Source organism: Salvelinus fontinalis, chromosome 23, assembly GCF_029448725.1.
Source record: "Salvelinus fontinalis isolate EN_2023a chromosome 23, ASM2944872v1, whole genome shotgun sequence".
Classification (NCBI taxonomy): domain Eukaryota; kingdom Metazoa; phylum Chordata; class Actinopteri; order Salmoniformes; family Salmonidae; genus Salvelinus; species Salvelinus fontinalis.
In genome coordinates this window covers 40,840,055-40,865,988 of record NC_074687.1, presented here as the reverse complement: position 1 = coordinate 40,865,988, position 25,934 = coordinate 40,840,055, and the positions used below count along the sequence as shown (strand labels likewise).

The window sequence follows — 25,934 nt, the reverse complement described above, 5'->3', positions numbered from 1 at the left end:
GAGGTCTACAATTTTGTTTTCTGAGGTCTTGGCTGATTTCTTTTGATTTTCCCATGATGTCAAGCAAAGAGGCACTGAGTTTGAAGGTAGGCCTTGAAATCCATCCACAGGTACACCTCCAATTGACTCAAATTATGTCAATTAGCCTATCAGAAGATTCTAAAGCCATGACATCATTTTCTAGAATTTTCCAAGCTGTTTAAAGGCAAGTCAACTTAGTGTATGTAAACCTCTGACTCACTGGAATTGTTATACCGTGAATTATAAGTGAAATAATCTGTCTGTAAACAATTGTTGGAAAGATTACGTGTGTCATGCACAAAGTAGATGTCCTACCCGACTTGCCAAAACTATAGTTTGTTAAGAAGATTAAGAAGAAATTTGTGGAGTGGTTGAAAAAACGAGTTTTAATGACTCCAACCTAAGTGTATGTAAACTTCCGACTTCAACTGTATATACTAAGCCTATTTGTGATGAAACTGTGGATTACACATCGATTTCCTGATTTCAAGCCTAATATCACAGATCTGTTTTGCTCATTCATTAGAATTGGGCCCTTCACAAATCGGCACGTTTACAGTCTTGTCCTCTATCCTTTTTTCCCCCTCAAGCTTTGCCCTAGAGATCTAGTGCATCTTTGATGGTTATACAATCCACTGCCTTTTCAGCCACTGACTTCTACCAGCTGGATTGACGCATTTTCTCGCCACTTAGAAATACACATTCTGCACCCGTCCCTCCTCAATATCTCCTCTTTTACCATCAAGCATTTATGGCTGTGCTTTCTACTTCGGTAACCAGTGAGCAGTGGGTTCATTAAAACCAATTGAATCGGAAACATGTCTGCCTTGGGAAACGTTAACTCTTTCCATAAAGGAAATGTCCACTTTTATTTAGTCAATAAGGTCAAAGGATGAGGTTCAAATGTGAAAGTAAGTTTTTTTTAATGTTTTTTCTTGGTTATGTTTGTGATAGCTGTTATATTTGGTAATTATGACATGTTTATCCAAAAGAACTGTGATATCCATGTTATTCATATAAATAGCCATCTTAAAAACATTTGGGAACCACCTCCAGACAGATAATTCTATCAATCTCATTGCATGAATAACTCCAGTTCAAGTATTTCATTAATGGATTTCTTCTGTGTGCTGACCACACTTGAAATAATAATTTAAAGGGATAAATCACCCAAATTACAAAATGACACATTGGTTTCCATACCCTGTAAGCAGTCTACGGACAAGGTATGACAGCAATCCATGCTTTGGTTTAGTTTCTCTGGCACTGTTTCCACATGCTAACGTGTTAACATTTGTGGCACAAATTCCATTAAAGTCATGGGACTGATGTTAACATTTTTCGCGCATCTTGTTAAAATCTGCTATAAGTGACTTTGTTGAGATTCACAATCAATTTTAGATACTTTCGGATGATTTGGACATGCTGCGCGAAGAATGCTAACGTCAGTCCCGTGACTTGAATGGGATTTGTGCCACAAATGCTAAAACATTAGCATGTGGAAACAGTACCAGGGAAACTATACCAAAACATGGATTGCTGTCATACCTTGTCCATAGACTGCTTACAGGGTAAGGAAACCAATATCAAATTTTGTAATTTGGGTGAACCATCCCTTTAACAACATCCATCAAAAATCCATCAGAAATCAATGTGCAATAACAGACTACCCACAGCTGTTAATAGGAAGTAAATATTTATGAGTGATCTGACTGGGCATCAAGTTCAGTCAATCTTCTTTAAAAGGATCTTTGCAAATGATTAACCTCATTTTACTGGTCCTGTCTTGCTTGCTGACGGCCATTAGAGTTGAGGAGGACAGAGGACTTTGATTTTTGGCTCCTCATCATTCACAGCTTGTCGCTTCCCTTCATTCGCCATACATGGCTGCTGAATTGATTGTCTGTTTAGTCCTATGAATGATAAAGCCGCTGTGTGTTAGGGTGATCCAAGGCCTCCAGAGGCTCCATTCCCTTCTGTGCAAGGTATATTTTGTCTTCAATCTCTTTCTTGGAAAGCAGGGTTGTGGCCGTTTTTGTGCCAGATGTTTATCACAAACTTTACTCAATACCATTGAGAAACGTATGAACTCTTCCTCAGTATACGGCAATACATTTTAGCAATAGATGTGCTTATCCACGGTGCCTCAATAATCATTAAAACACATACAATTCCAAATACTACCAAAATAAATGTTCAAGTAGAGTTGCCAGTATAGGGCGTGCATTGAAGGGATAACTATTTGCAAGGAGTCAGGGCAACCAAACACAGTTTAACAACATGGTGGGCCTGTGGGCTGAAGCAGAAGAGTCTCGTTCAACTCCATCAAGCAGCTGTAGCAGACACCGGGCCGAGCATCCATTAGCTAGATCTTTGAAATATGTGAGAAATATTTTTTTTATTGTGTTGCAGAGTTTGCTTCAGTACGATTATGTTAGGGGCCTTATGAATCAAGCTTCTCCGAGTAGGAGTAGGATCAGCTCCCCCCAGTCCATGTAATTGTATTAATTGTGATCGAAAAGGTCAAACTGACGCTAAATCTCCTACTCCTGCTCCTACTCTGGGATACATGCGGACCCTAATCATCACATGCAGGATACGGGAGAGGGCAGCTTCCCTCACGGCACTGTAAGTAGACTGTAGTCTGTAGGCTAGAGTAGAGAGCTGAAGGGACGTGTGACAAGGGGAAAACGTAAGAAGAACATTAAATGCTATGAAGTGCTATGAAGTGCTATGAAGTTCTATGACGTGCTATGAAGTGTTATGGCGTGTTATGAAGTGTTGTGAAGTGTTATGAAGTGCTACAGAGTGTTATGAAGTGTTATGAAGTGCTATGAAGTGAAGAGACTGCCTGGCCTTGCTCTCCTTACTCAGCTCACTCACAGTCAAGAGCAGGGCCTTGACCAACATCTTTTCTCAAAGGCACCAATGGTCAAAGATTGAAAATGAGTCTTGACAGGAGTTGTTTAGAATACTTATTTGGTCAAGTGGAGCTCCTATTTTGTCAAACAAAAAATGTCAAATCTATATAATGGTCTTGTCACATAAATAAGAGATCAAAGTACACTCATTGTGGCACTACATAAAACTGCCTTATCCAAATCTACATTTATTACATATGAATATTTTGCTTTGCAGGAAGGATTCGTGTGACTAAACCCAACCAAAATACCAGAGGTTCATAAGCCAAGCAGAACATCATAACAAATGGTATTCTATTGGAATATTTTCCACCATCATCTAATGTTAGTTCTTGGCAGCATAAGCCTAATACTATCAGGGGGAAATAGATTACACTGTATGACGTCATGAAAGATAAGATATCATCTGTTCTAGATTTAATAACACAGGTCAGTCTAATTTCTGTCAAATTGTATAGATTTTCTAAATATATCATTCATGATCAGGTGAGGTTTTTGACTGTTTACATGATAGCATTTCACCTGTGTTGCAACACATTCTGGGGGACACTGAATAAATTGGGGGAGGATGAGGGAATACATGGAAGAAGGAAAAAATGCAGCCTTTAACCGGCATAGGTCTGCAGGAATAATAGAAGCCCAGAGAACTAACAGCACTCTCAGAGGATGAGATGTACCCTTTTCTCAGAACAGGTGCATGCACTTAGCAGAGGACATTTGGGCACAGTCTCTTATGGAGACCATGCTATTTCTGTCACTCTCTCTGTGCTGCTTTCTCCTTCTTCTTACTACAGACCATGCACTTGCATAACCCTGTAAAGGTGCTATAATGCTATAATCCCATAAGGTTATAGTGCTATAATGGAAAAATAATAATATTGAGACCACGTGATGATGAGTCATATTGGATTACAAAATCAATGTATAACGGGGTTTTTTTCAGTAAGAGTGTACAGTCAAAACCTTGTATTGATGTTAAGTATGCTGGTAATTAAGCTAAATGGGACTTACGTATGCATTCCTGCACAGCCACTGTCAAACGCGTTTTTGCCACAAACAAATATCATATTTCATTGTGCAGAGAAAGACATCTCCCAATCAAATGGAGTCAACAGAAATGAACTTGAGACATTGCAAGCATCCTTTTCAGCGGATCTGCTAAATGTCACCAAACCGGTTCTGAATGTAATCACAATTAGTCTTGGAATTAGCACTTTGCGGTAAAGATCTAATTATTTAGACAATTTATAGCCTTCTGCTAGGAACTTTAAAGACGAGCTATACTGCTGCCATGTTGATCATGTAATACATCTTGTATCATTTGTGGATAAGATCCAGACATCGCCTTAGAGGCACACATCACTTTCCTTTTAGGAGAGAGTGATGTGACCAGCGATGACAGTATAGTTCAATTGCCTGTTTGGGTTTTTGCCTGTGGTTTCTTAATTGCATCTGTAATGTAGCAGTACAATGGTGAACAATGTCTCAACTACTTTTATGTGACAATGTATAGGCTATGTGTAGACCTACATATGAAGCTATATATAATCCAGTGCGTTCATATGCAAACAATAAATAATTGCAAATATGAAAAATACGGGTTTAGAGCAACGTGTGGTCCTGTGCTGTGTTTGTGGCTATGAGGCAGAATAAAGAAAAACCTGGCAAGTCTTCGAAATAGGCTGCCGCGGCGGTCAAGAATCAACAGTTGAATTCCCTGCGGGGAATATTATTACATACACTAAGACATATTTACTTGATGAGAAACGCATTTGTCTGATATCAAATATCCATCTGATATCCCAAGACATGGCCAATTGAAACCCCCCTAATTACATCGATTCAAAGTGATATTAAACGATTACAATAGGCTATATGACACCTTTGTAGGTCCTTTCGGAGATTTAGAGATGACAGACTAACACATTGGTTGATCAGGGTCCAGTATCTATTTACATAGAACGACATACACGTTCTGAAGTTTCTCTATACCAATGATTTTGCAACAAATCATAGACAAGAGGCAAAACTATAGTATTAACATCATCGTCGTAATTTATTTGGCTAGGTCTATATCAGATCCATATACCCAATCAGCAGAGGGATACGAGCCTTTCCGCACTCCGTACAGTATGTGGCTACGAGCAAGTGTTAGTTGGCGGTAAGGTGCTCTATAAAATGGTCATGGTACTTGAGCACAGACAGCGTTCATATTGTTCAGAGTAGTGCCCTAATGAATTCACTTGATGCTATCTCTTTTTCAATTGTGGCAGTTTTATTGTTTGGTACATAGGGTATAGCCTACCGGCATAGGCTACTGCTCTGAAGTGTGTTTGCACACCTCTGGAACTGACAAAACAACTTTAAAAAAACGTTAACTTCTAAGTAAAAAAAGGACAGACCTATTTCAATGCGGAAGTAATAACTGATTTACGCGCCTCTGACATCGAGTAAGCAATAGTCTACTATAGTTTAAACTGAAATGTTTCAATTATTATATAGGCCAGTCATAGTTTATCTTCAAATTAATGAGACTGATTAAATTGAAATAATGATACTTTATTTAGATATTTTCCTAAATCATATACGCCCTAACTCCAAAGTAGATACCCTAATATACCTTTCATAACTTGAATTACTCCTGTTTGTCTGTTGATTTCGTTACAAAAAGCTTTTTAAATTATATTGTCCATTATTTTGTCCAGGATAAATCACACTTCGGACAACTATGTTTTTTGACAGATATTCTACTGTTGGTTATCAAATATCAAAAGCTGTCAGAAATGATGCAAAATGTACGGTGTCCATCCAACTGTTTTGAGACGGTTTTACTTCTTTGGTTTGATAGCGGCCTCGTCCTTCTGGCGTGATTGCATAAATAAAGACAGGGACATTTTATTATGTTCTTGGCTGTCACTTATTCTATCAATTTAAACGTAGGCTATGGACCTTATGGATGCAACGTCAGCAAGCCACTTCTCTTGAAATGTCAATATTCCCAATACTTGTTGAACTTGTCTTTTGGTTATGTAGACTTATAGGCTACACATTACGCAGTTCCCATAAGAGAAATGAATGAACAATGTAATTAAACGTTTTGTCCAATTATTTTGAGTCCAAGACCGTTCCGACTTTTTTTTTTAGCAAACTGCTAATGTTCCCCTCTTTCTTGCAAATAAATATCAAATACATTGAATCATACATATCCTACCTCAATGAAACGCTTCCATAAACCATACACCTTTCAAGCATTCATGACAATTACTGAGGGTTATCTATTTTTGATAAACGATTTTTTTTGTTGCATTAATGTACATTGTACGTTATTTCACTGTAATCAAAAATCCACTGTAATCACAGCCTAACTAGTGACATCTTATTTCTGTGTAGCCTGAACAAACAAACCAAATATTCCATAAGACATACCGAGAAAGAATTTCGTCAAAATGTACACTATATTTACAGGAAAGCAACAATTCACTTAATTAATTTGGGATTAAATAATTTCATTTAGATGCACCTGTAGAATATTTGTAAAGGAAAATCAATTATGAGAAATTGTTTCGCAAGAAAGAATGATTTAAAAGTTTTATTTGTAAACATTAAATATCTCTTTCTCTCTAAACGTTTGGAATTCGGCACCGAATGCATTGCAATAGCCTACTCAAATACACCATGAAGGCAAAGGATGTACCGCACACTTATTTATCTTTTATATAGGACGAATTGTTCATTTTCTAATGTGTGAAATTATAACTATCTAGACGTCTATAAGACATAAAACATAGACAACGTGCTCAGCATGAATTATGATGGTTTGAAAATCATTTAAACTGCTCCATGCTTAATGTAGCTTTTGGCAATAAAATAATAAATATAGAAACGTTTATATTCAACAGCAACAATACTTACAACACATACAAACAAGGAATGTCTGACAGTTTTACAAACACCATGGGTCCCTCTTTATCTATACAGATGGAGATACTTTTTCACATATGCGTCATACATAAAAGGTGTGCCAGTACTACGAATCTTTATAAAATCTAGCAGACTACATAGTGTCCAGTATATAATATAGACGTCTCCTCGACAGCAAGTGTCTATAAAACCTACAACATGCGTCGTCTTTTCGAAACACTTCCATACCTCTGGGATCCTGACAGAAACACATATAGGCACAAGTCATAAAAGAAAAATGGCATTTTGTCATTAACGAACTTTTTACAGTGTTATAAATTGACGCATTGGACGCGTCACATAATATATCATATATGTGCATATATATAAATGAAATATATTACATATCAGTATGCGTTGTCAATGGAACAGATGTTTGGTCAACAACAAGGAATAGGCTAAGAGTTGCAAGAAAGTTTTTTAACTTGGTCGAGAATTGGCCTTGGAAACTTTCCCCGAATGGCTATACTGGGGATTAGGCCTATAAAAAAATCGAACATCAGTGTGTTTTCTGAGGACAATTTTTTCTCACGCTTCTTTGTATCTTTTTCATGGATCCTTGATCAGAATGTAGGGGATTGTACTAGGGAGCTTGGAAATATTCAGAGTTAAAATCTAAAAAATGTGTTAGGCTGACTCAAACAGAGTCTGTGGAAGTTCTTTGAGGTCTCATTAAAAGTCCGTTTTAAAGTCCATTTAAAAAGGTAGAGTGTCGAGGAAAAGTTTGTCAATTATTGCTGGCGGAGGAACCAAGTCTTCGAGTTTTAAGTAGAAGATACGCTGCAGACCTTGTGTACATAGCGTGCGAAGTTCAGGGAGCTTTCCCAAAAGTTTTGACAAGTAGTTCGGACGATTCAAGCCTCCGCCATTGAATGTCACTTGGTCTTTGAGGCAGTTCACTATCTTGTTTTGAAGTTCTTCAACCCTCTTGGGTTCCTTAAGCCCATGCCTCTCTGTAACATGAAAATAATAAAACATAATTACCAAAATGTGAATATAAGAAATACATTTAAACAGTCTAACACTTGGGAGAGGGGTTAAATTGAAATATTTCCTGTATTTGCTCACCTGTTACCATAGCAAGAGCGGCGATGCAGGAGAATGCTGATATGTCGATGTTCATGCTCTGCAGGTTAGAGGAAAACTCCACAATCGAGTCTATCCATTCCCCAAATCCTCGGACGCACTGCAGCCTGTGCAAGACCACCCCGTTGCAAAAAATGAGTTTGCCTTCCACTGGGTTGGACCTGCAATTAATAACAAAGTGTCATTAATTACTTTGAGCAATAAATGGGGATTTAAGAGACTCCTAATTATTGGGTGGCTAATAAAAGCCAAAGCAACGATGCTTGAAGGGGGGTGGATATTTATTATAGTCGAGGTTATTTCATAATTACGAAGAGGCTTACCTGTATGCCAGCCGCAGAACAAAAAGTTCAAGGAAGGCTGATTCGAAAAGGAGATCTTGATCCTGCTTCGGAAGATCAGAAAACCCAGGGATCTTCTCCGCCCAACCTCGGATAATCTCCATGGAACCCGTCAGGAGATCATAGAATTGCTGGATGTGCTGGGTGTCGTCTCCACTCATTTGGTAGTCAGGGTTAGACTGAAACTGGAATTTAATTTCAACAGGGCTTAATGAGGTCCTTTAAAATATATAACCCGTGAAATTGCAAAGCCTATTTCTAGGAGGGGAGTGCTTTCTTACTATTAAATTCATGTCTTCTTTTTATAGAGTTCTCCGTTTCAAAACGATTTACTTAAGTAAAATATGCCACCTTAAAAGACGGACAAAGTTTTGAATCCAGACCTGTCTTGCACACAACTTTTGAAGTCCATAAATTGTGTGACAAATGCACATCGAAACATGATCAAATAAATCCAGACATGGTTTGTTCAAACGTTGCATTTTCACTCTAATTATATATCAGCAACACAGTGTTTATGTTCATACACAATTTATTGAAGGGTATTAAATGGTAAACTCACTCTTGAATAGTCCAAGCCAGACATGGACGGGTTGGAATCGACATGGGACCTAACAAGGGCACTTATGAGACTGACAGGCGGCGAGGGTGGTGAGGCGTCTTGGGGACTTTTAGGTTTGGAGGGAAGACGGCCTCTTCGACCCTTTAGATTAGCAGTCCGGACAACTGTGTTAAAAGGAAGACAAGAGAAAATATAGAATTGTATTTAACTTTGATTGTTGTGCCTAAAGTTTAAACTTGCTTTACGTGCAAACTTTACGCGCAGGACCGCAGGTGCTTTATGACCATGCACGGACACAAACAATCAAAGTGACCACAGTATGTCCTTACCCTCTTTGACCATTCCGACAACCATGCACTTCTGGAAACGGCAGTATTGGCAACGGTTTCTTCGGCGTTTATCGACAGGACAATTTTTGTTCGCTAAACACACGTATTTAGCATTTTTCTGAACAGTGCGCTGCAAAGGTGAAGACAACAGGCTTTTAGCATGGACATTGGCGCCTGTACAATGAATACAAAGCTAGCACTCATTGAGCTGCGCTATATAGGATGATTGATATTGTAACAGCACTTCCATCCTTCCAGTTTCGGGCTGTTATATATGCGAGGAACCGAAGAGGTAGACATTCAGTAAATACAAATCCGTGGGCATTCATATTTTTACGGCCCTCTGAGACCACCTCTATTTAAAGAGGTAAGATTAGGCCATTGAACAGGGGTTCGGAATAAAGTGACCATTTCATTTTTACCATGGGGAATATTGTGACACTTCCTAGTCCAGAGATGACTGTCATATCACAAAAACAGCTAACAACACTGAGAGTTTTTAATGACTTGACGAAAATGATATCCAAATTGTATTACAATTGTCATAATGGTTTACTAGGCATAATGGTTTACTAGGCATACTCCCACTACCAATAATAAGGGGAATATTAAAATAACAACACGACAATTGTCTGACAAAAAAAAAAACATGCCTACCAATACGACAACTGTCTAACAGAAAATAACAGGCCTAATAATACAATTAATAATTGTAATAATTGAGTTGCATAATTCACAATCGACAAAAGCTCACCTTAAAAAATCCTTTGCAACCCTCGCAGGTTCTCACTCCATAATGCTGGCAAGCAGCGTTGTCCCCACACACTGCGCACAGACCCTCGTTTGATGGTGATCCGCGGGACGGGGGCGAATGAACTTGGCTGTCCATCAACTGGTGTCCATGGCCGAGCTGAAGGGAGTGGGGGAAGGCTAAGCCAGCCTGTTTCCTTAGAGCACTGGGTACCGCGAAACTCTGGCTGTCTAAGCCTCGGTGTGCTCCTGGGTTGTCGTGGTTCATGGAGACGTGCAGTGGGCCATCGAATCGCATCTGGCAACTCGACACAGGGGTACCAGGAGGGGACTGTTTGAAGGAGAATAGTGACAGCCTTGACACCGGGTTTTTGCGCTGGTCTATCATATGAGAGGTCGCAGCCACATAGTTCTGGTGGAAACTGTGGAGGGACCCAGGGTCCTCCCACATGTGATTGGGCTGAACCTGGAAGTTTGGTGTGGTTGGGGCGTGAGGTGAGGAGGGTTTGAAGTAAATTGACCCGGAGTGGGCCATCATCTCGTCCGACTGAGGTGGCAAATGGCTCTGCTGATGATAGCTGTGCATCTGGACGTCCTCGACTTTGATGGAGGACTGCTCTCCAGAATGGGGCATTTGATATAGACAGGGCGGTTTAACGTCGTAACTGGTGCTATAGTTGTCAATGAACGTGCTGAAACTAGGGAGAGAAGTAGTAGCTGTGATCTCAGTGTTGGTCAGGTCCATACTAAACTTAACAAACTCAGGTGTTAAGAAGTCGCAGCTGTATTCTCCAGCGGTGTGGTAGCTGTAGCTCTGCGAAGCGGGGCTGGCTCCTTGCGGTGATGACCCATACTGAGCCTGAATGCAGGGCATGGCTGAAAACGAAAGTGACAACATGTTGATGTTAAAAATCAATTTACAAGCTACAAACTATAGACATGCCATATAATGTACAAAATAACAATAATTCTAAATAATTCTGAGCCGGATCTGATCTTATGTTCAGATAACTTATTTAAATCGCATTGTTTTAAACGGGACAATTTCGGAATACTTTGGATCTATTCATAATCATTCTTTATTATATACTGTAGAATAAGCTCTCCTACCTTTCGTCTTGGGACTGTTTTTCGGTGACACTTGAAATGGACAATGTTGTCTGGAGGTGTATGGTGTCAGGATTCAAGAAAGCGTCTCTTTTCTGGAATCGTCCCCTAAAGAAATAATAACTTTTACTTATATTCACTTAGAAAACGCAGTGTCATCAGAGAAGTCAATGTATACTCCAAGAATCCGTGAGAAACACGTTAAGCAATTAAGCACAATATCCCGACATGTTCACTATGCTTTTACTTATGCGAGCCTCATAGCCTAGGCTATTGCCTAATTGACAAAGGTTAAATAATAAACCGCATGGATGAGCTTTAAAATCACACAGTGCTTCGCAGTTGCCCGTTATATGTTATACACAAGCATGACATTTTGAATTAAGAATTTTGAAGTTTGTCGCTGAACATCCACCCTCCACGGTATTGACATCAATGACTTTCGCAACTTCTCCTTTCCAAAGTAACGTTGAACAATCAATGTCAAATGTAACAATTCTAAATCCTTCAGTACCATTCCCAATGTGTAAAGTACCAATGCTCAACATGACACAATTCCTGAGAAATAAACTGTTACAGAAAAACTGTTTTCGATGCCTCCCAATCATTTCTACAAAGCAATATGTCACAACAAAAAATTCAGACACAACCCGCGCATTAAAATAAACATAACGCTTTTTAAAATAAACCAACCTACCTTCTTTCACACCAGAAACGTGGTTGTCAATCCATGCATAAAGCATGTAGATAGTCTTCTTCAATTCTGTAAAAAGCTCCAATGTGTGAGCGAGAGTATAGCCAACAATACCAAGCAATCTATACGACTTCCTCAGAGCACTGCGCGCAATACAACCATCGACTACCCCGTCTGCCAATGTGCCTTTGTTTATGTGAGCTATGTGCACCACAGCCCACGTGTTTCACATCTCAACGTCATCTGCGTCGCCAGTGACCTGCACCAATCTCTTTTGGAACATGGTCCAGTCAACACGCCGAGTCCGTTGCATTGCATGTGTATATGTACACCTGAGACGGCTCTCCTTAGTGATTGCATACCATAAAATGTATAGGAAAACATTATTGACATATAGAAAACGGGTTAATGAACAGAAATGTAAATATCTATATATACTCAAGCAAAGCTTTACTGTGTCATTCTGTTTAGACTGAGTTCATCACCTGTTTGTGCTGCACATCATTCTCATCATTAGCTTCAACCAGCCAGGTGTCTCATCTTAGGTGTTTCGTAGCCGCAGCCAGGTATTCAAAAGAGCCTAGGAACGACGCACAGCAGGTCACAGAGGTTTACACGAATTGTACAGGTAAAAGCTCTGTTGCAATATGTCAGTACGCGTATAAGCCGTTTTTGAACACGAATAGCGTATGCCTTATTTTTTTGCCGAGTGAAATATTTGCTCAACATTCGATAACGTGATAGTGGCGGTGATTTGTTTATCCATGCATGTCATAATCAGCCTAGTGGTGACCTCCAGAGCGGTTCACCACTTTGTTTGGTTAGATAGGCTAATAGCGGGTGGGTCAATATTACTCCTGGCTATCTTTAAACTCAACTATTTGATTTCAATTGGACTCCAACAAATCCATAATTGCGTGAGTGTGTGGTCTACCTTTTTCACAAGCCGTCAGTCATGTTCTCTGCTGCTCACGAGCAGACTATAGAACCGTGGCCAGGGCTCATTATTGAGTGTGGAGAGCCAGTTGTCACGGGCGAGCCAATTTCACCGAGAAAGGGAAACGCGATAGGGAGATCACACGACGGCTTTGACAAACGACGGCTTTGACACAGTCAACAGACCTCCAGTCATAGTCTTGTCCCTATTGTTATTGTGCTGTAACAGTATTGCTGGTCTTTAGTTTAGACCTACTTGCATGTGTATCCACTACACAGTCTTTGAAAAAAAGGTTCAGGATATAACCAAGGGTTCTATTTCTTGTTTCATATATGCCCCCCCTAAGGGTTCTATATAGAACCCCTTTGTGGGGTTCAGGGGGTCAGTTTTTTTTTGATCAGGAGTTCTTCTTCACTGAACCAACGTTGGTTCCAAATAGAACCCTTGGGTTCCATATAGGGTTCTATAGACAAATCTTAAGGGGTGTCATATATGAAGCAAACACGGAACCCTTTTTGGTTCTATCCAGAACCCTTTTTTTCTAAGAGTGTAGGCCTATTCCACACCTGCTTATTTTCGTAGCATGGATCTGCCACTGAGGCTAAGGGCGATAGAGCGTGAATATTCTGGCACAAACTTATGCAGCTTTGAGAGGGAAATTAGTAGGCCTAGGCCAACAATTCAATTGTTTTGTACTCACTAACACACAGCCTGTGTCTTCATCTAAGTCCATATTTCCATGGGATTGTGAACAGACAGTCCACGATCAGTGAGCTCTGATATAGTCATGACATAGTTATAACTAATGGACAGTGGGGGGAGAACACAAAGAACACTTCATGGTTGCACTCACCTCTAGAGGACACTATTGTTCATCGCCCATAGATCATTAGATCCCTATTTACCTCTGACTTGAGTGAACTAAGGCTACACCAGTACGCTTTAGGAGCGTATAAAATCACCTATACTGACATGGAAAATCGAATGTTTTGAAAATGCAGACTTCACTGTATTCCTGCTCAGTGGAATTTCATAAGTTGTTAGCCTAGACCTAGATCCTGTATGAGTCTAAGGTTAGTCAAGTAAATAATTTTTAAACAGTGTTGTATTTGCAGGGAGTGCTTGGAAAAACTAGATGGTGTCTACATCTCATTCAATCTACCCTCTGAAAAAGTAGATAGCCATAGTATGTGTTCAAAACAGAATAACAAAATACCTTCTATCTTTGTTGTAGGCCTAAAGTGCATCAGTTACAGCGAATGACAGGAGTTCTTTCATGGTGAGTCAATTGCAAAGTTTCTCAACTTATCATAGGTTTGGCATCCTATGACAGTGGGACCTTACAAATGGGAACATTTCAGGTTTTGCATATACCTACAGATACTCCCATATTATTATGCAATGTTGTTTTTTTAAATCAAGGAAACATTTTCCTCTTTTACCCAATGCAACGTAGTTTATTAGCCAACACCATTATGTCACAACAACAAGCACCTTGTATTTTTCTAACAAGAATGAGTAATGAAGTCCAACAACTTTATACTGAAAGTCTCAGTTGTTACGGTACATTATTACCCTACTGCTATTCCTTAATCTACTGTTATCCATTTACCAATTAAAGTTTCAAATGAAAATACAATTAGCAATTTAATTGCCCATTTTACTGTAGAATAACCAAGTACCTCATTTATATGCACAATTAATTGACAATCATTTGGACGTGGGGAGCTAATCATATATAATCAAATCAGAGCAAATATATTTTCTAAAAATGATAGCTATTAAATCTGTGGTGGATGGAGTTTAGACTGACATTGCTAATCATTGTCAAATGTGTGTGTGCGTGCGTGTTTCGCTCTGTCTTTTATTGACCCAGGAGTATATTAGAACTCATTAGATGACAATTGTACAGTGTGTGTGTCTGTGTGTGTGTTTGTGTGTGTGCGAGCGTGCGTGCGTGCACGCGTGGGTGTGTTCTGCCCGTAGACAGACTGTAAAAACAAAAAGTTGCTGTCCATGGTTCTGGAAAAAAGTGTGTGTTGTCATACACAGTAAAAAAGAAATAAAAAAAAAGAAGAGAGATCTGTCCAAGGTGCTGAAACAAGTGCTGTCCATAAACCATCATCACTGCTTATCTGAACACTAGCCCTGACAAGGTCAGCATCTGTTAAACTGGCCTCTGTCACAAATAGACCACCACGCATGGACATGGTCTTACTGTACAGTAGTCTACTTGCACACATAGAGGGTCAGTCTGAGGCAAGTGGTGTGCAGTTACTCTCCAAGATAAAATAGGATCAATCATGATTGGACAATACTCTCTTATCTCTGTTTTGATTGGTTTACTGGGATGCTCATTATATAAATCTACTTCCTGGTTCGACTGCCAAGAGGTTGTTGCTAGCAACCAGTTGCCTACCGGGCTCTCAAGTTGTTGTTTTCACGCTTTGCAATCATTGATCCTGGGGTCTGTGCAGGTTGATAGCTGCCAGAGACATCGGAAGAACTGTAAGTTCATTAATTTTTAGCACAAGATCCCCCATGGCATACACATACCAGCATATATAAATCACTTGTCAGAATGCACCCAGAGATTCTGAACCATTTTCTTTGATATGCATTAGGAACCTGTGGTTTTCTCTTTGTAACTCTAGCTAACCAGCTCAGCTAACTAACATTAGGCTACGAGGTGACAACTTTTGACTAAGTTGGTCAAGGTGTCATTGCAATTACTGCTAACTTTAGCTAGGGACACTGTACAGCTAGGGACACTGTATTATTTGCTAGAGTAGAAATACTGCAAGCTACATGTCACGTTCCTGACCTATTTTCTGTTAGTTTGTTATATGTGTTAGTTGGTCAGGACGTGAGTTTGGGTGGGCATTCTATGTTTTCTGTTTCTGTGTTGGTTTATTGGGGTGCCTGGTATGGCTCTTAATTAGAGGCAGGTGTTTGGCGTTCCTCTAATTAAGAGTCATATTTAGGTAGGCGTTGTCACTGTGTTCGTTGTGGGTGATTGTCTTCCTTGTCTGTGTCTGTACACCACTCGGGACTGTTTACGGTTTGTTCGGTTTGTGTAGTCTATGTTTTCCTATTCGTGCGTTCTTCTTGTTTTATGTAAGTTCGTCGTTTAGGTCTGTCTACACCGTTTGTTGTTTTTGTTAGTTTAGTCATGTTCGTGTTTCGTTAATAAAATATGTCTTTTCACTTCGCTGCGCCTTGGTTCCCTCAATACTCCTCCTCTTCCGAAGATGAAGAGGAGGAGGAATGCCGTTACAGAATCACCCACCAAATCTCCAGAACCAAGCAGCGGAATTTTGAGCAACGGGCAAGTATACAGGACTTGTGGAGTTGGGAGCAAATATTTAACGGAGAAGGACCATGGGCTAAAGTGAATCACCGTCCATGGGAACAGCTGGAGGCAGCTCGGAGAGTGGAGGAAAAGAGAGAGAGGAACCGGAGTTATGAGGGGACGTGTCTTGCACGGAAGCCCAAAAAGCCCGTGAGTAACACCCAAAAATTTCTTGGGGGGGGGGCTAAGAGGTAGTGGGCCAAGGGCAGGTAGGAGACCTGCGCCCACTTCCCAGGCTTACCGTGAAGAGCGGGAGTACGGGCAGGCGCCGTGTTACGCAGTAGAGCGCACGGTGTCTCCTGTACGAGTGCATAGCCCAGTGCGGGTTATTCCACCTCCCCGCACTGGTAGGGCTAGATTGGGTATTGAGCCAGGTGTCATGAGGCCGGCTCAACGCGTCTGGTCTCCAGTGCGTCTCCTCGGGCCGGCATACATGGCACCTGCCTTACGCATGGTTTCCCCGGTTCGCCTACATAGGCCGGTGCGGGTTATTCCACCTCCCCGCACTGGTCGGGCGATCGGGAGCATTCAACCAGGTAAGGTTGGGCAGGCTCAATGCTCAAGAGAGCCAGTACGCCTCCACGGTCCGGTATTTCCAGTGCCACCTCCCCGCCCCAGCCTAGTACCTACAGTGCCTACACTACGCACTAGGCTACCAGTGCGTCTCCTGAGCCCTGTTCCTCCTCCACGCACTCTCCCTGTAGTGCGTGTATCCAGTTCGGTGCCTCCAGTTCCGGCACCACGCACTAAGCCTCCTGTGCGTCTCCAGAGCCCTGTACACACTGTTTCTTCTCCCCCTACTAATCCTGATGTGCTTGTTCTCAGCCCGGTGCCACCAGTGCCGGTACCACGCACCAGGTATAGAGTGGGCTTTGAGAGTCCAGTGTGCCCTGTCCCTGCTCCCCGCACTAGTATGAAGGTGCGTGTCCTTAGCCCGGTGCCTCCAGTTCCGGCACCACGCACCAGGTCTACAGTGCGCCTTATCCGGCCAGAGCCATCCGTCTCCCCAGCGCCATCTGAGCCATCCGTCTCCCCAGCGCCATCTGAGCCATCCGTCTCCCCAGCGCCATCTGAGCCATCCGTCTCCCCAGCGCCGTCTGAGCCATCCGTCTGCAATGAGCCTGCAAAGCCGTCAGCCAGCCATGAGCGTCGAGAGCCGTCAGCCAGCCATGAGCGTCGAGAGCCGTCAGCCAGCCATGAGCGTCGAGAGCCGTCAGCCAGCCATGAGCGTCGAGAGCCGTCAGCCAGCCATGAGCGTCGAGAGCCGTCAGCCAGCCATGAGCGTCGAGAGCCGTCAGCCAGCCATGAGAGCCGTCAGCCAGCCATGAGCGTCGAGAGCCGTCAGCCAGCCATGAGCGTCGAGAGCCGTCAGCCAGCCATGAGCGTCGAGAGCCGTCAGCCAGCCATGAGCGTCGAGAGCCGTCAGCCAGCCATGAGCGTCGAGAGCCGTCAGCCAGCCATGAGCGTCGAGAGCCGTCAGCCTGCCATGAGCGTCCAGATTCGTCAGTCAGCCATGAGCTGCCCTTCAGCCAGAAACGGCTATATACCCAGAACTGCCCCTCAGTCCAGAGCTGTCTCTCTGTCCGGAGCTGCCTTTCAGTCCGGAGTTGCCCCTCTATCATTATCTCCCTCTCTATCCTGATCTACCTCTATATTCTGATCTATCCCTCTGTCTTGTGCTATCCCACTGTCTTGATCTATCCCCCTGTCCCGGTGCTGTCCCTGTCATGGATGTTACTAAGAGGATTTTGTGGGGGTAAGATATGGGTGGACATTTTTAGGGGAAGATGGAGGCTGGGATTGACTATGGTGGGGTGGGGACCTCGCCCGGAGCCTGAGCCACCACCGTGGTCAGATGCCCACCCAGACCCTCCCCTAGACTTTGTGCTGGTGCGTCCGGAGTTCGCACCTTATGGGGGGGGGGTTATGTCACGTTCCTGACCTATTTTCTGTTAGTTTGTTATATGTGTTAGTTGGTCAGGACGTGAGTTTGGGTGGGCATTCTATGTTTTCTGTTTCTGTGTTGGTTTATTGGGGTGCCTGGTATGGCTCTTAATTAGAGGCAGGTGTTTGGCGTTCCTCTAATTAAGAGTCATATTTAGGTAGGCGTTGTCACTGTGTTCGTTGTGGGTGATTGTCTTCCGTGTCTGTGTCTGTACACCACGCGGGACTGTTTACGGTTTGTTCGGTTTGTGTAGTCTATGTTTTCCTATTCGTGCGTTCTTCTTGTTTTATGTAAGTTCGTCGTTTAGGTCTGTCTACACCGTTTGTTGTTTTTGTTAGTTTAGTCATGTTCGTGTTTCGTTAATAAAATATGTCTTTTCACTTCGCTGCGCCTTGGTTCCCTCAATACTCCTCCTCTTCCGAAGATGAAGAGGAGGAGGAATGCCGTTACACTACAGAAGCTGCTAGCTAGTAGACCACCATAGTAGACCACCAAAGCTAGCTAAATGGATAATGATAATACATAATTGCTTTACCATAGTAAATGTCCTAGCTAGTGTGTCCACCCAGAATTATGCACAGGTCAGGGTGAAGGGAGATGTAGGCTAGCCGTAATTATATTGAAATCGTCTTTAGGGTACACAAGTTGCAACTTGCTCATGCAACTCACGAGTAGGTGCGTTCCACCAACTCTGTGTTTTTTGAGAAGTGGTCAAAAAAACATTTGATTTCACCACATTTTATCATTCTGTCATAAAGAGCTCATATTCAACTTCATAAAAAATACTTTATCCCATCTCAAGAGGTTAAATTAAAAATGTATACTAATCAACTAATGACATGAAATAAATAATTATCTTTAAAAATGACTTTGAAAAAGCAAGAAAATAACTAGGGCTTTATAATGATGGTACACAAAATTTGGAGAACTGTTGGCATTTAGGGGGTTAAAATCTTCCAGAAAGTCACAGAGGATGCACTGAGGGACAAGTCAAAATGCTGAATTTTTACACTTTAGCAAGTCTTTATTCATAATGAAAATCAGATTGATTGCATTCTCCATGTGATCTTAATTAAAGGGCACTTCATTGAACATAACAGGCGTTCAGAAAATTCAATATTGGCGCACAAATTCGACTTAAAATGGGATGGGATGCAAAAAAAGGGATGCAAAAAAAGGCACTCTTTTCATGGAACGACCCAGGTAACCTATTGATGTCTTAACCGTCACTGGCAGTATTATCCAGTATCCGCCTTTCTTACTACAGTGCAACGTTTCAGGTCACGCAGTTTTAAATAAGATAAAGGATTTGGTTGCATACTGATACATAGATTTAGGCTAGTTTAGTAGCTCAGGGTAAAACATTTTCCACAGTAGCCTATTTGATATATTTGTTGATAGAAATGACAAACTTCATGACATGGACTGTAAGGAATCTTAACTTTCCCGAGCAGGCTCACCCTAAAGGCATTCCATTGCCCTACGTCTTCTTTCCATTTCTACATTCCCACTTTACAAGCTTAAATGTCTACTTAATATGCTTTAATGCGTGCTCTTTAGAGCCAAGGAGCACTTCATCATTTTAATACACTTTTAAATAACACACTGTTAACTAGCAATGCCTTATGGAACAGCTTGTCTTACAGCTGGAAGGCGCCGCCATGGTATGATGGAGGTACCTGTTCGCCATTCACAATGAGACAGTAAAATGGGGACAGAGGCCTTTGCATAGCACTGCCTCTATATCAGTCACTGATGAATATTCATGAATCACAGTGTCATGACATGCTCTGTAATTGGCAGCAACATTAGTAATGACACTGCTGGTATCGAGCCCCTGCATATTCATGTCGTGCGGCAATATTTCCTATTTGGGCTGTTTTTCCCCCAAAATGTATTCTGAAGCTGCAGGTGGCCTTGATGCCACAATCAATTGCCTGTTGGATTGAAAATCAGGGAAACCAATAGTTTTTTTGTAAATCTTTTTGTTGATGATTAATCTAGCTAGCCTAATCATTGTGGAAGACAACAGGATGTAAATAGGCAAATTTAGGTCTACATCTCACTGTTGGGCTTTGTATGAATTTAGGTCTAGCCTGTTTTAGGACAGTATATTTACTTGGATTTCAAATTGACAGGGTTTGATTAGATGCGGTTTCATCTTACTCTCAAATCACGTCTCTGTTATTTAACTAGGCTAATTCTAATTGATCTATATTAGAACCAGAAATAGATGAAATCACGAGGCAACATTGTATCTGACTCTGAGCCACTGACACTATTTACTGTTATTCCATCTTTGCTTCATAATTTGCTATGTTTCCATTTCGGTCCTTCTGAAGTCTCCTAGAATGGATGAGGGAATTGGCTCAAGCTTTGCATAAGCTGCATGGCTTTCTACTTGAGCAGCTGGATGGCAGGATTTTCTCGATTTTCTCCAACTTGTGGTGCTGATGAGGAGACTGTCCTGGCAACAGTTGAATAGGCCAGGCTCTGGTTGAAATCGATGGTATCAGGAAAAAGTTGCACACCAAACCACCACTGTTGGTCAGGGTAGAATAGCGACCACAACACTAGCGCCCATGAGAGCAATTTCCTAAATCTTCAGTAAACTGAACAAGCAATGAAAAAGGGGAAGGCTAATTCTAACTGCTTTCAGAGACAGATCATGATGATGATAGGCTAGGCCGATAATGACGTGTGTTTGTCTTTTTTCTTCCCGGTGAAAGTTGTATTTTGTCTTGCAGGAAGCATAGCGTTCCGAAAGGCAGTCAAAGGAACTGCTGTCATAGCAAGTGGAGGATTGGTAGCCTTTTATGGCCTTACACAGCTGACTGGACACAGAGAAAAACAGTTGAGCCTCTAGCGTCCACATTGTTGAAATGCTACAGTGAAACTTGAAAACTGCATGTCAGCCAAGTCAAATATGTGCAGAAACCAACTAGGCTTAGATACCTTGGTTACTTTTTGGTGATCTTGGTGATATTTGGCCTTGTTAGACCTCAATTTAAATGGCTTGATGTATTAGGCCTATACAGTTAATGTTTAGAAATTATGAGATATCAGAAGATGGTTTGACAATGTTAATCCCATCCCTACAAAGACTTTGCTTATTCTTTATTTGTTATAATGCCATTTTGCTCATTGTCATCATCCCAAAGCATTAATGGGTAAGCAACTTCTAAGCAGTTTATATACAATGTCACTCATTATACATGCTGCTAAGAAATTAGGCTAGTTCTTCACATCTCCTTACTGATGACCTTTGAGTGACCTTTGAGTGACCTCTTCTGCAGTGTTTTGTCTGTTTGTTCTGTTGTAGATAATCTGGCCATACTTAATGTTACTGTACCATACTATCAATACTTTTAGTGTATTTAGGCTTATGTATTAGCTTTTCTTTATAAGTTTCTCTGCAATATATTCTTTGTACTGTACCAAGTTATCTTAATGCATGTGGCATGCAGGTTTTGTCATTAATCTCAAAAGACAATATTTGGAAACGGGGTGGGGTATAGGGTTTATTATAAATTAGCATGTTATTTATTATTTTTTTATTCCTTCGTGGTGGCTGCCATTTTTTTCCCACAGATAATACATGGTTTATTTTTTACAAAATCCATCATAAAGAATGTGAAGACATATGCATACTAATGAAGCACATTTATGCACGTGCAATGTCCCCTGGAGTCATATGACAATGAAATGGATGACTGGTTTGTTTGTGCTGATGGTCTAGGCCCGACTCTCGTTGAACTGGTGAACGTGGCCTTCTAAGACGAGCTCCCATCCAGGCAAGCCCAGCTAACGGCCCTGCTCAACACCCAAGAGTTTGATCTGCTCATTGTGGGGGGAGGAGCCACATGCTCAGATTGTGCCTTAGACGCTGTGACACGGAATAAGCTGCCTTTTGCAGTCTACCAGTTGTTCCTAATGCTTTATCTGTCCATTCCCTGCTTTTCTTTTGCATGTGGATCATTTATTTGCAGCACACAGGATAGGCTAACTGCTGGCTTGAAGCAAGGCCGGAATTTACACTGAGTGTACAAACCATTAGGAACATCTGCTCTTTCCATGACATACACTACATTACCAAAAGTATGTGGACACCTGCTCGTCGAACATCTCTTTCCAAATCATGGTCATTAATATGGAGTTGGTCCCCCCCTATGCGGCTATAACAGCCTCCACTCTTCTGGGAAAGCTTCCACTAGATGTTGAAACATTGCTGCGGGGACTTGCTTCCATTCAGCCGCAAGAGCATTAATGAGGTTGAGCACTGATGTTTGGCTATTGGGCCTGGCTCGTAGTCGGGGAGTCCAATTCATCCCAAAGGTGTTTGATGGGGTTGCGGTAAGGGCTTGGTGCAGGCCAGTCAAGTTCTTCCACACCGATCTCAACAAACCATTTCTGTATGGACCTCGCTTTGTGCACGGGGCCATTGTCATGCTGAAACAGGAAAGGGCCTTCCCCAAACTGTTGCCACAAAGTTGGAAGCACATAATCGTCTAGAATGTCAATGTATGCTGTAGCGTTAAGATTTCTCTTCACTGGAACTAAGGAGCCTAGCTCAAACAAGGAAAAACAGCCGGAGACCTTTATTCCTCCTCAGTTGGCACTATGCATTGAGGCAGGTAGAATTAGCCTGGCATCCACCAAACCCAGATTCATCCGTTGGACTGCCAGATGGTCAAGCATGATTCATCACTCCAGAGAACGCTGCAGAATCCAATGGCGGTGAGCTTTACATCACTCCAGCCGACGCTTGGCATTGCGCATGGTGATCTTAGGCTTGTGTGCGGCTATTCGGCCATGGAAACCCATTGCATGAATCTCCAACGAACAGTTCATGTACTGACGTTGCTTCCAGAGGCAGTTTGGAGTGTTACAACCGAGGACACAGCACTCGGCGGTCCCGTTCTGTAAGCCGTTGTTGCTCCTAGACGTTTCCACTTCACAATAACAGCACTTACAGTTGACCGGGGCAGCTCTACCAGGGCAGAAATTTGACCAACTGACTTGTTGGAAAGGTGGCATCCTATGACGGTGCCACGTTGAAAGTCACTGAGCTCTTCAGTCAGGCCATTCTATTGCCAATATTTGTCTATGGAGATTGCATGGCTGTGTGCTCGATTTTATACACCTGTCAGCAACGGGTTTGGCTGAAAGATCAGAATCCACTCATTTGAAGGGGTGTCCACATACTTTTGTATATAGAGTGTAGATTGACCAGGTGAATCCAGGTAAAAGCTATGATATTGATGTTGTTGATGTCATCTGTTAAGGCCTGTTCAATCAGTGAAGATGAAGGGGAGGAGACAGGTTAAAGAATGATTTTTAAGCTTTGAGACAATTGAGACATGGGTTTTGTATGTGTGCCATTCAGACGGTGAATGGGCAAGACAAAATATTTAATTGCCTTTGAAAGGGGTATGGTAGCAGGTGCCAGGCGTACCGGTTTGAGTGTCAATAACTGCAATGCTGCTGGGTTTTTCACGCTCAACAGTTTCCTGTGTGTATCAAGAATGGTCCACCACCCAAAAGGACAACCAGCCAACGTCAGGCCAGTGGTCGAAAACGGGTCATTGATGAAAGGACAAAGGAGGCTGACACAAATTGTGCAGAGCAACAGACGTGCTACAGTTAGTCAACTCACAGTGCAGTACAACATTGGCGCCCAAAGACCCATAAAAGAATGCACAACTCGTCGTACCTTGACACGAATGAGGTATGGCAGACGACGACCTTACAGAGTTCCACTTCTTTCAGCAAAAAAACAAGAAACTGTGGTTGCAGTGGGCTAAGGAACTAAAACACTGGACAGTGGAGAATTGGGAAAACATTGCCTGGTCTGATGAATCCCGGTTCCTGTTGTTTTACGCTGATGGGAGAACTAGGGTATGGAGGAAACCACACGAGAACACGCATCCATCATGCCATGTGTCAACATTGCAGGCTGGTGGTGGTGTGATTGTGTGGGGTGTGTTTTAATGGCACACATTAGGCCGCTTGTTAAAAGTGAGGCAACATTTGAATATCTGAACGTCATTGTCGATCAGGAGCATCCCTTCATCGCAGCAGTGTATTCATCCACAAATAGATTTTTTCAGCCGGATAATGCCCCATGCCACAAGGCTAGGATTGTCCAGGAATGGTTCCACAAACATGACAGTGAATTTAGGTAGCTACAGTGGCCTGCCCCGTCACTAGATCTCAATCCAATTGAGCAGCTGTGGGGATGAGATGGAACAAGCTATTTGGAGTAGAGATCCACTACCAGCCAACTCGGCACAACTGTGGGAAGCATTGGAGTCAACATGGGCCAGTAACCCTGTGGAACGCTTTTGACACCTTGTAGAGTCCATGCCCGACGAATTGAGGCTGTTCTGAGGGCAAAAGGGGGTGGTGCAACCTCAGTATTAGGAAGGCTACTATTCTATAGGCTATACTATACTATGTACAGTGCATTCGGAAAATATTCAGACCCCTTGACTTGTTCCACATTTTGTTACGCTACAGCCTTATTCTAAAATGGATTAAATAAACACATTTCCTCATCAATCTAAACACAATACCCCATAATGACAAAGTGAAAACAGGTTTTTAGAAATGTTTGCAAATATATAAAAAACAAGAAACAGAAATACCTTTACGTAAGTATTCAGACCCTTTGCTATGAGACTCGAAATTGAGCTCAGGTGCATCCTGTTTCCATTGATCATCCTTGAGATGTTTCTACAACTTGATTGGAGTCCACCTGTGGTAAATTCACTTGATTGGACATGATTTGGAAAGGCACACACCTGTCTATATAAGGTCCCACTGTTAACAGTGCATGTCAGAGCAAAAACCAAGCCATGAGTTCAAAGGGATTGTCCGTAGAGCTCCGAGACAGGATTGTGTCGAGGCACAGATCTGGGAATAGAGCTCCAGAGTTCCTCTGTGGAGATGGGAGAACCTTCCAGAAGGACAACCATCTCTGCGAGACGGAAGCCACTCCTCAGTAATGCACATGACAGCCCTCTTGGAGTTTGCCAAAAGGCACCTAAAGGACTCTCAGACCACGAGAAACTAGATTCTCTGGTCTGATGAAACCTAGATTGAACTCTATGGCCTCAATGCCAAGTGTCACATCTGGCATCATCCCTACGGTGAAGCTAGGTGGTGGCTGCATCGTGCTGTGGGGATATTTTTTGGCAGCAGGGACTGGGAAACTAGTCAGGACCGAGGTAAAGAGGAACAGAGCAAAGTACAGAGAGATCCTTGATAAAAACCTGCTCCAGAGTTCTCAGGACCTTAGACTGGGGTGAAGTATCCCCTTCCAACAGAACAACTACCCTACGCACACAGCCAAGACAATGCAAGAGTGGCTTCGGGACAACTCTCTGACTGTCCTTGAGTGGTCAAGCCAGAGCCCAGACTTGAACCTGATCGAACATCTCTGGAAATAGCTGTGAAGCGATGCTCCCTATCCAACCTGACAGAGCTTGAGAGGATCTGCAGAGAAGAATGGGAGAAACAGGTGTGCCAAGCTTGTAACGTCATATGCAAGAAGACTCGAGACTGTAATCGCTGCCAAACGTGCTTCAACAAACTGCTGATTAAAGGATCAGAATACTTATGTAAACACAATATATATATATTTTTATATACAGTTGCAAAAAAATATATGTATATAAACTTGTTTTTGCTTTGTCGTTATGTGGTATTGTGTGATGAGGGGGGAAAACGATTCAATACATTTTAGAATAAGGCTGTAATGTAACAAAATGTCAAAAAAGTCAAGAGGTCTGAATACTTTCCAAATGCACTGTATACATAATCTTTTAGGGTATCATCAACAGCCAATATTCTGGGCTCGTGATTTGATAGTGAAATAGTCTGATTTCTCTACTAGTACATGAACTATGAACACTTAATTGTGGATAT

At 42.0% G+C, this 25,934-nt stretch overlaps 1 protein-coding gene and 1 pseudogene across 1 annotated transcript; one reads left to right on the top strand and one right to left on the bottom strand.

Annotated features, from left to right (window-relative positions):
- Nucleotides 1-6,516: 6,516 nt before the first annotated feature.
- Nucleotides 6,517-11,947, bottom strand: LOC129821335 (nuclear receptor subfamily 4 group A member 2-like). Its single transcript, XM_055878906.1, has 8 exons — nt 11,775-11,947; nt 11,081-11,185; nt 9,975-10,846; nt 9,221-9,350; nt 8,892-9,055; nt 8,312-8,514; nt 7,971-8,149; nt 6,517-7,855 (listed from the first exon to the last, which is right to left on the bottom strand). Exons 3-8 carry the CDS (start codon nt 10,842-10,844, stop codon nt 7,599-7,601), a joined length of 1,803 nt encoding a protein of 600 aa, XP_055734881.1. The 5' UTR covers nt 10,845-10,846; nt 11,081-11,185; nt 11,775-11,947; the 3' UTR covers nt 6,517-7,598.
- A 9,224-nt stretch (nt 11,948-21,171) lies between these two features.
- The window catches only part of LOC129821497 (glycerol-3-phosphate dehydrogenase, mitochondrial-like), an 82,286-nt pseudogene continuing 77,523 nt past the window's right edge, over nt 21,172-25,934 (top strand).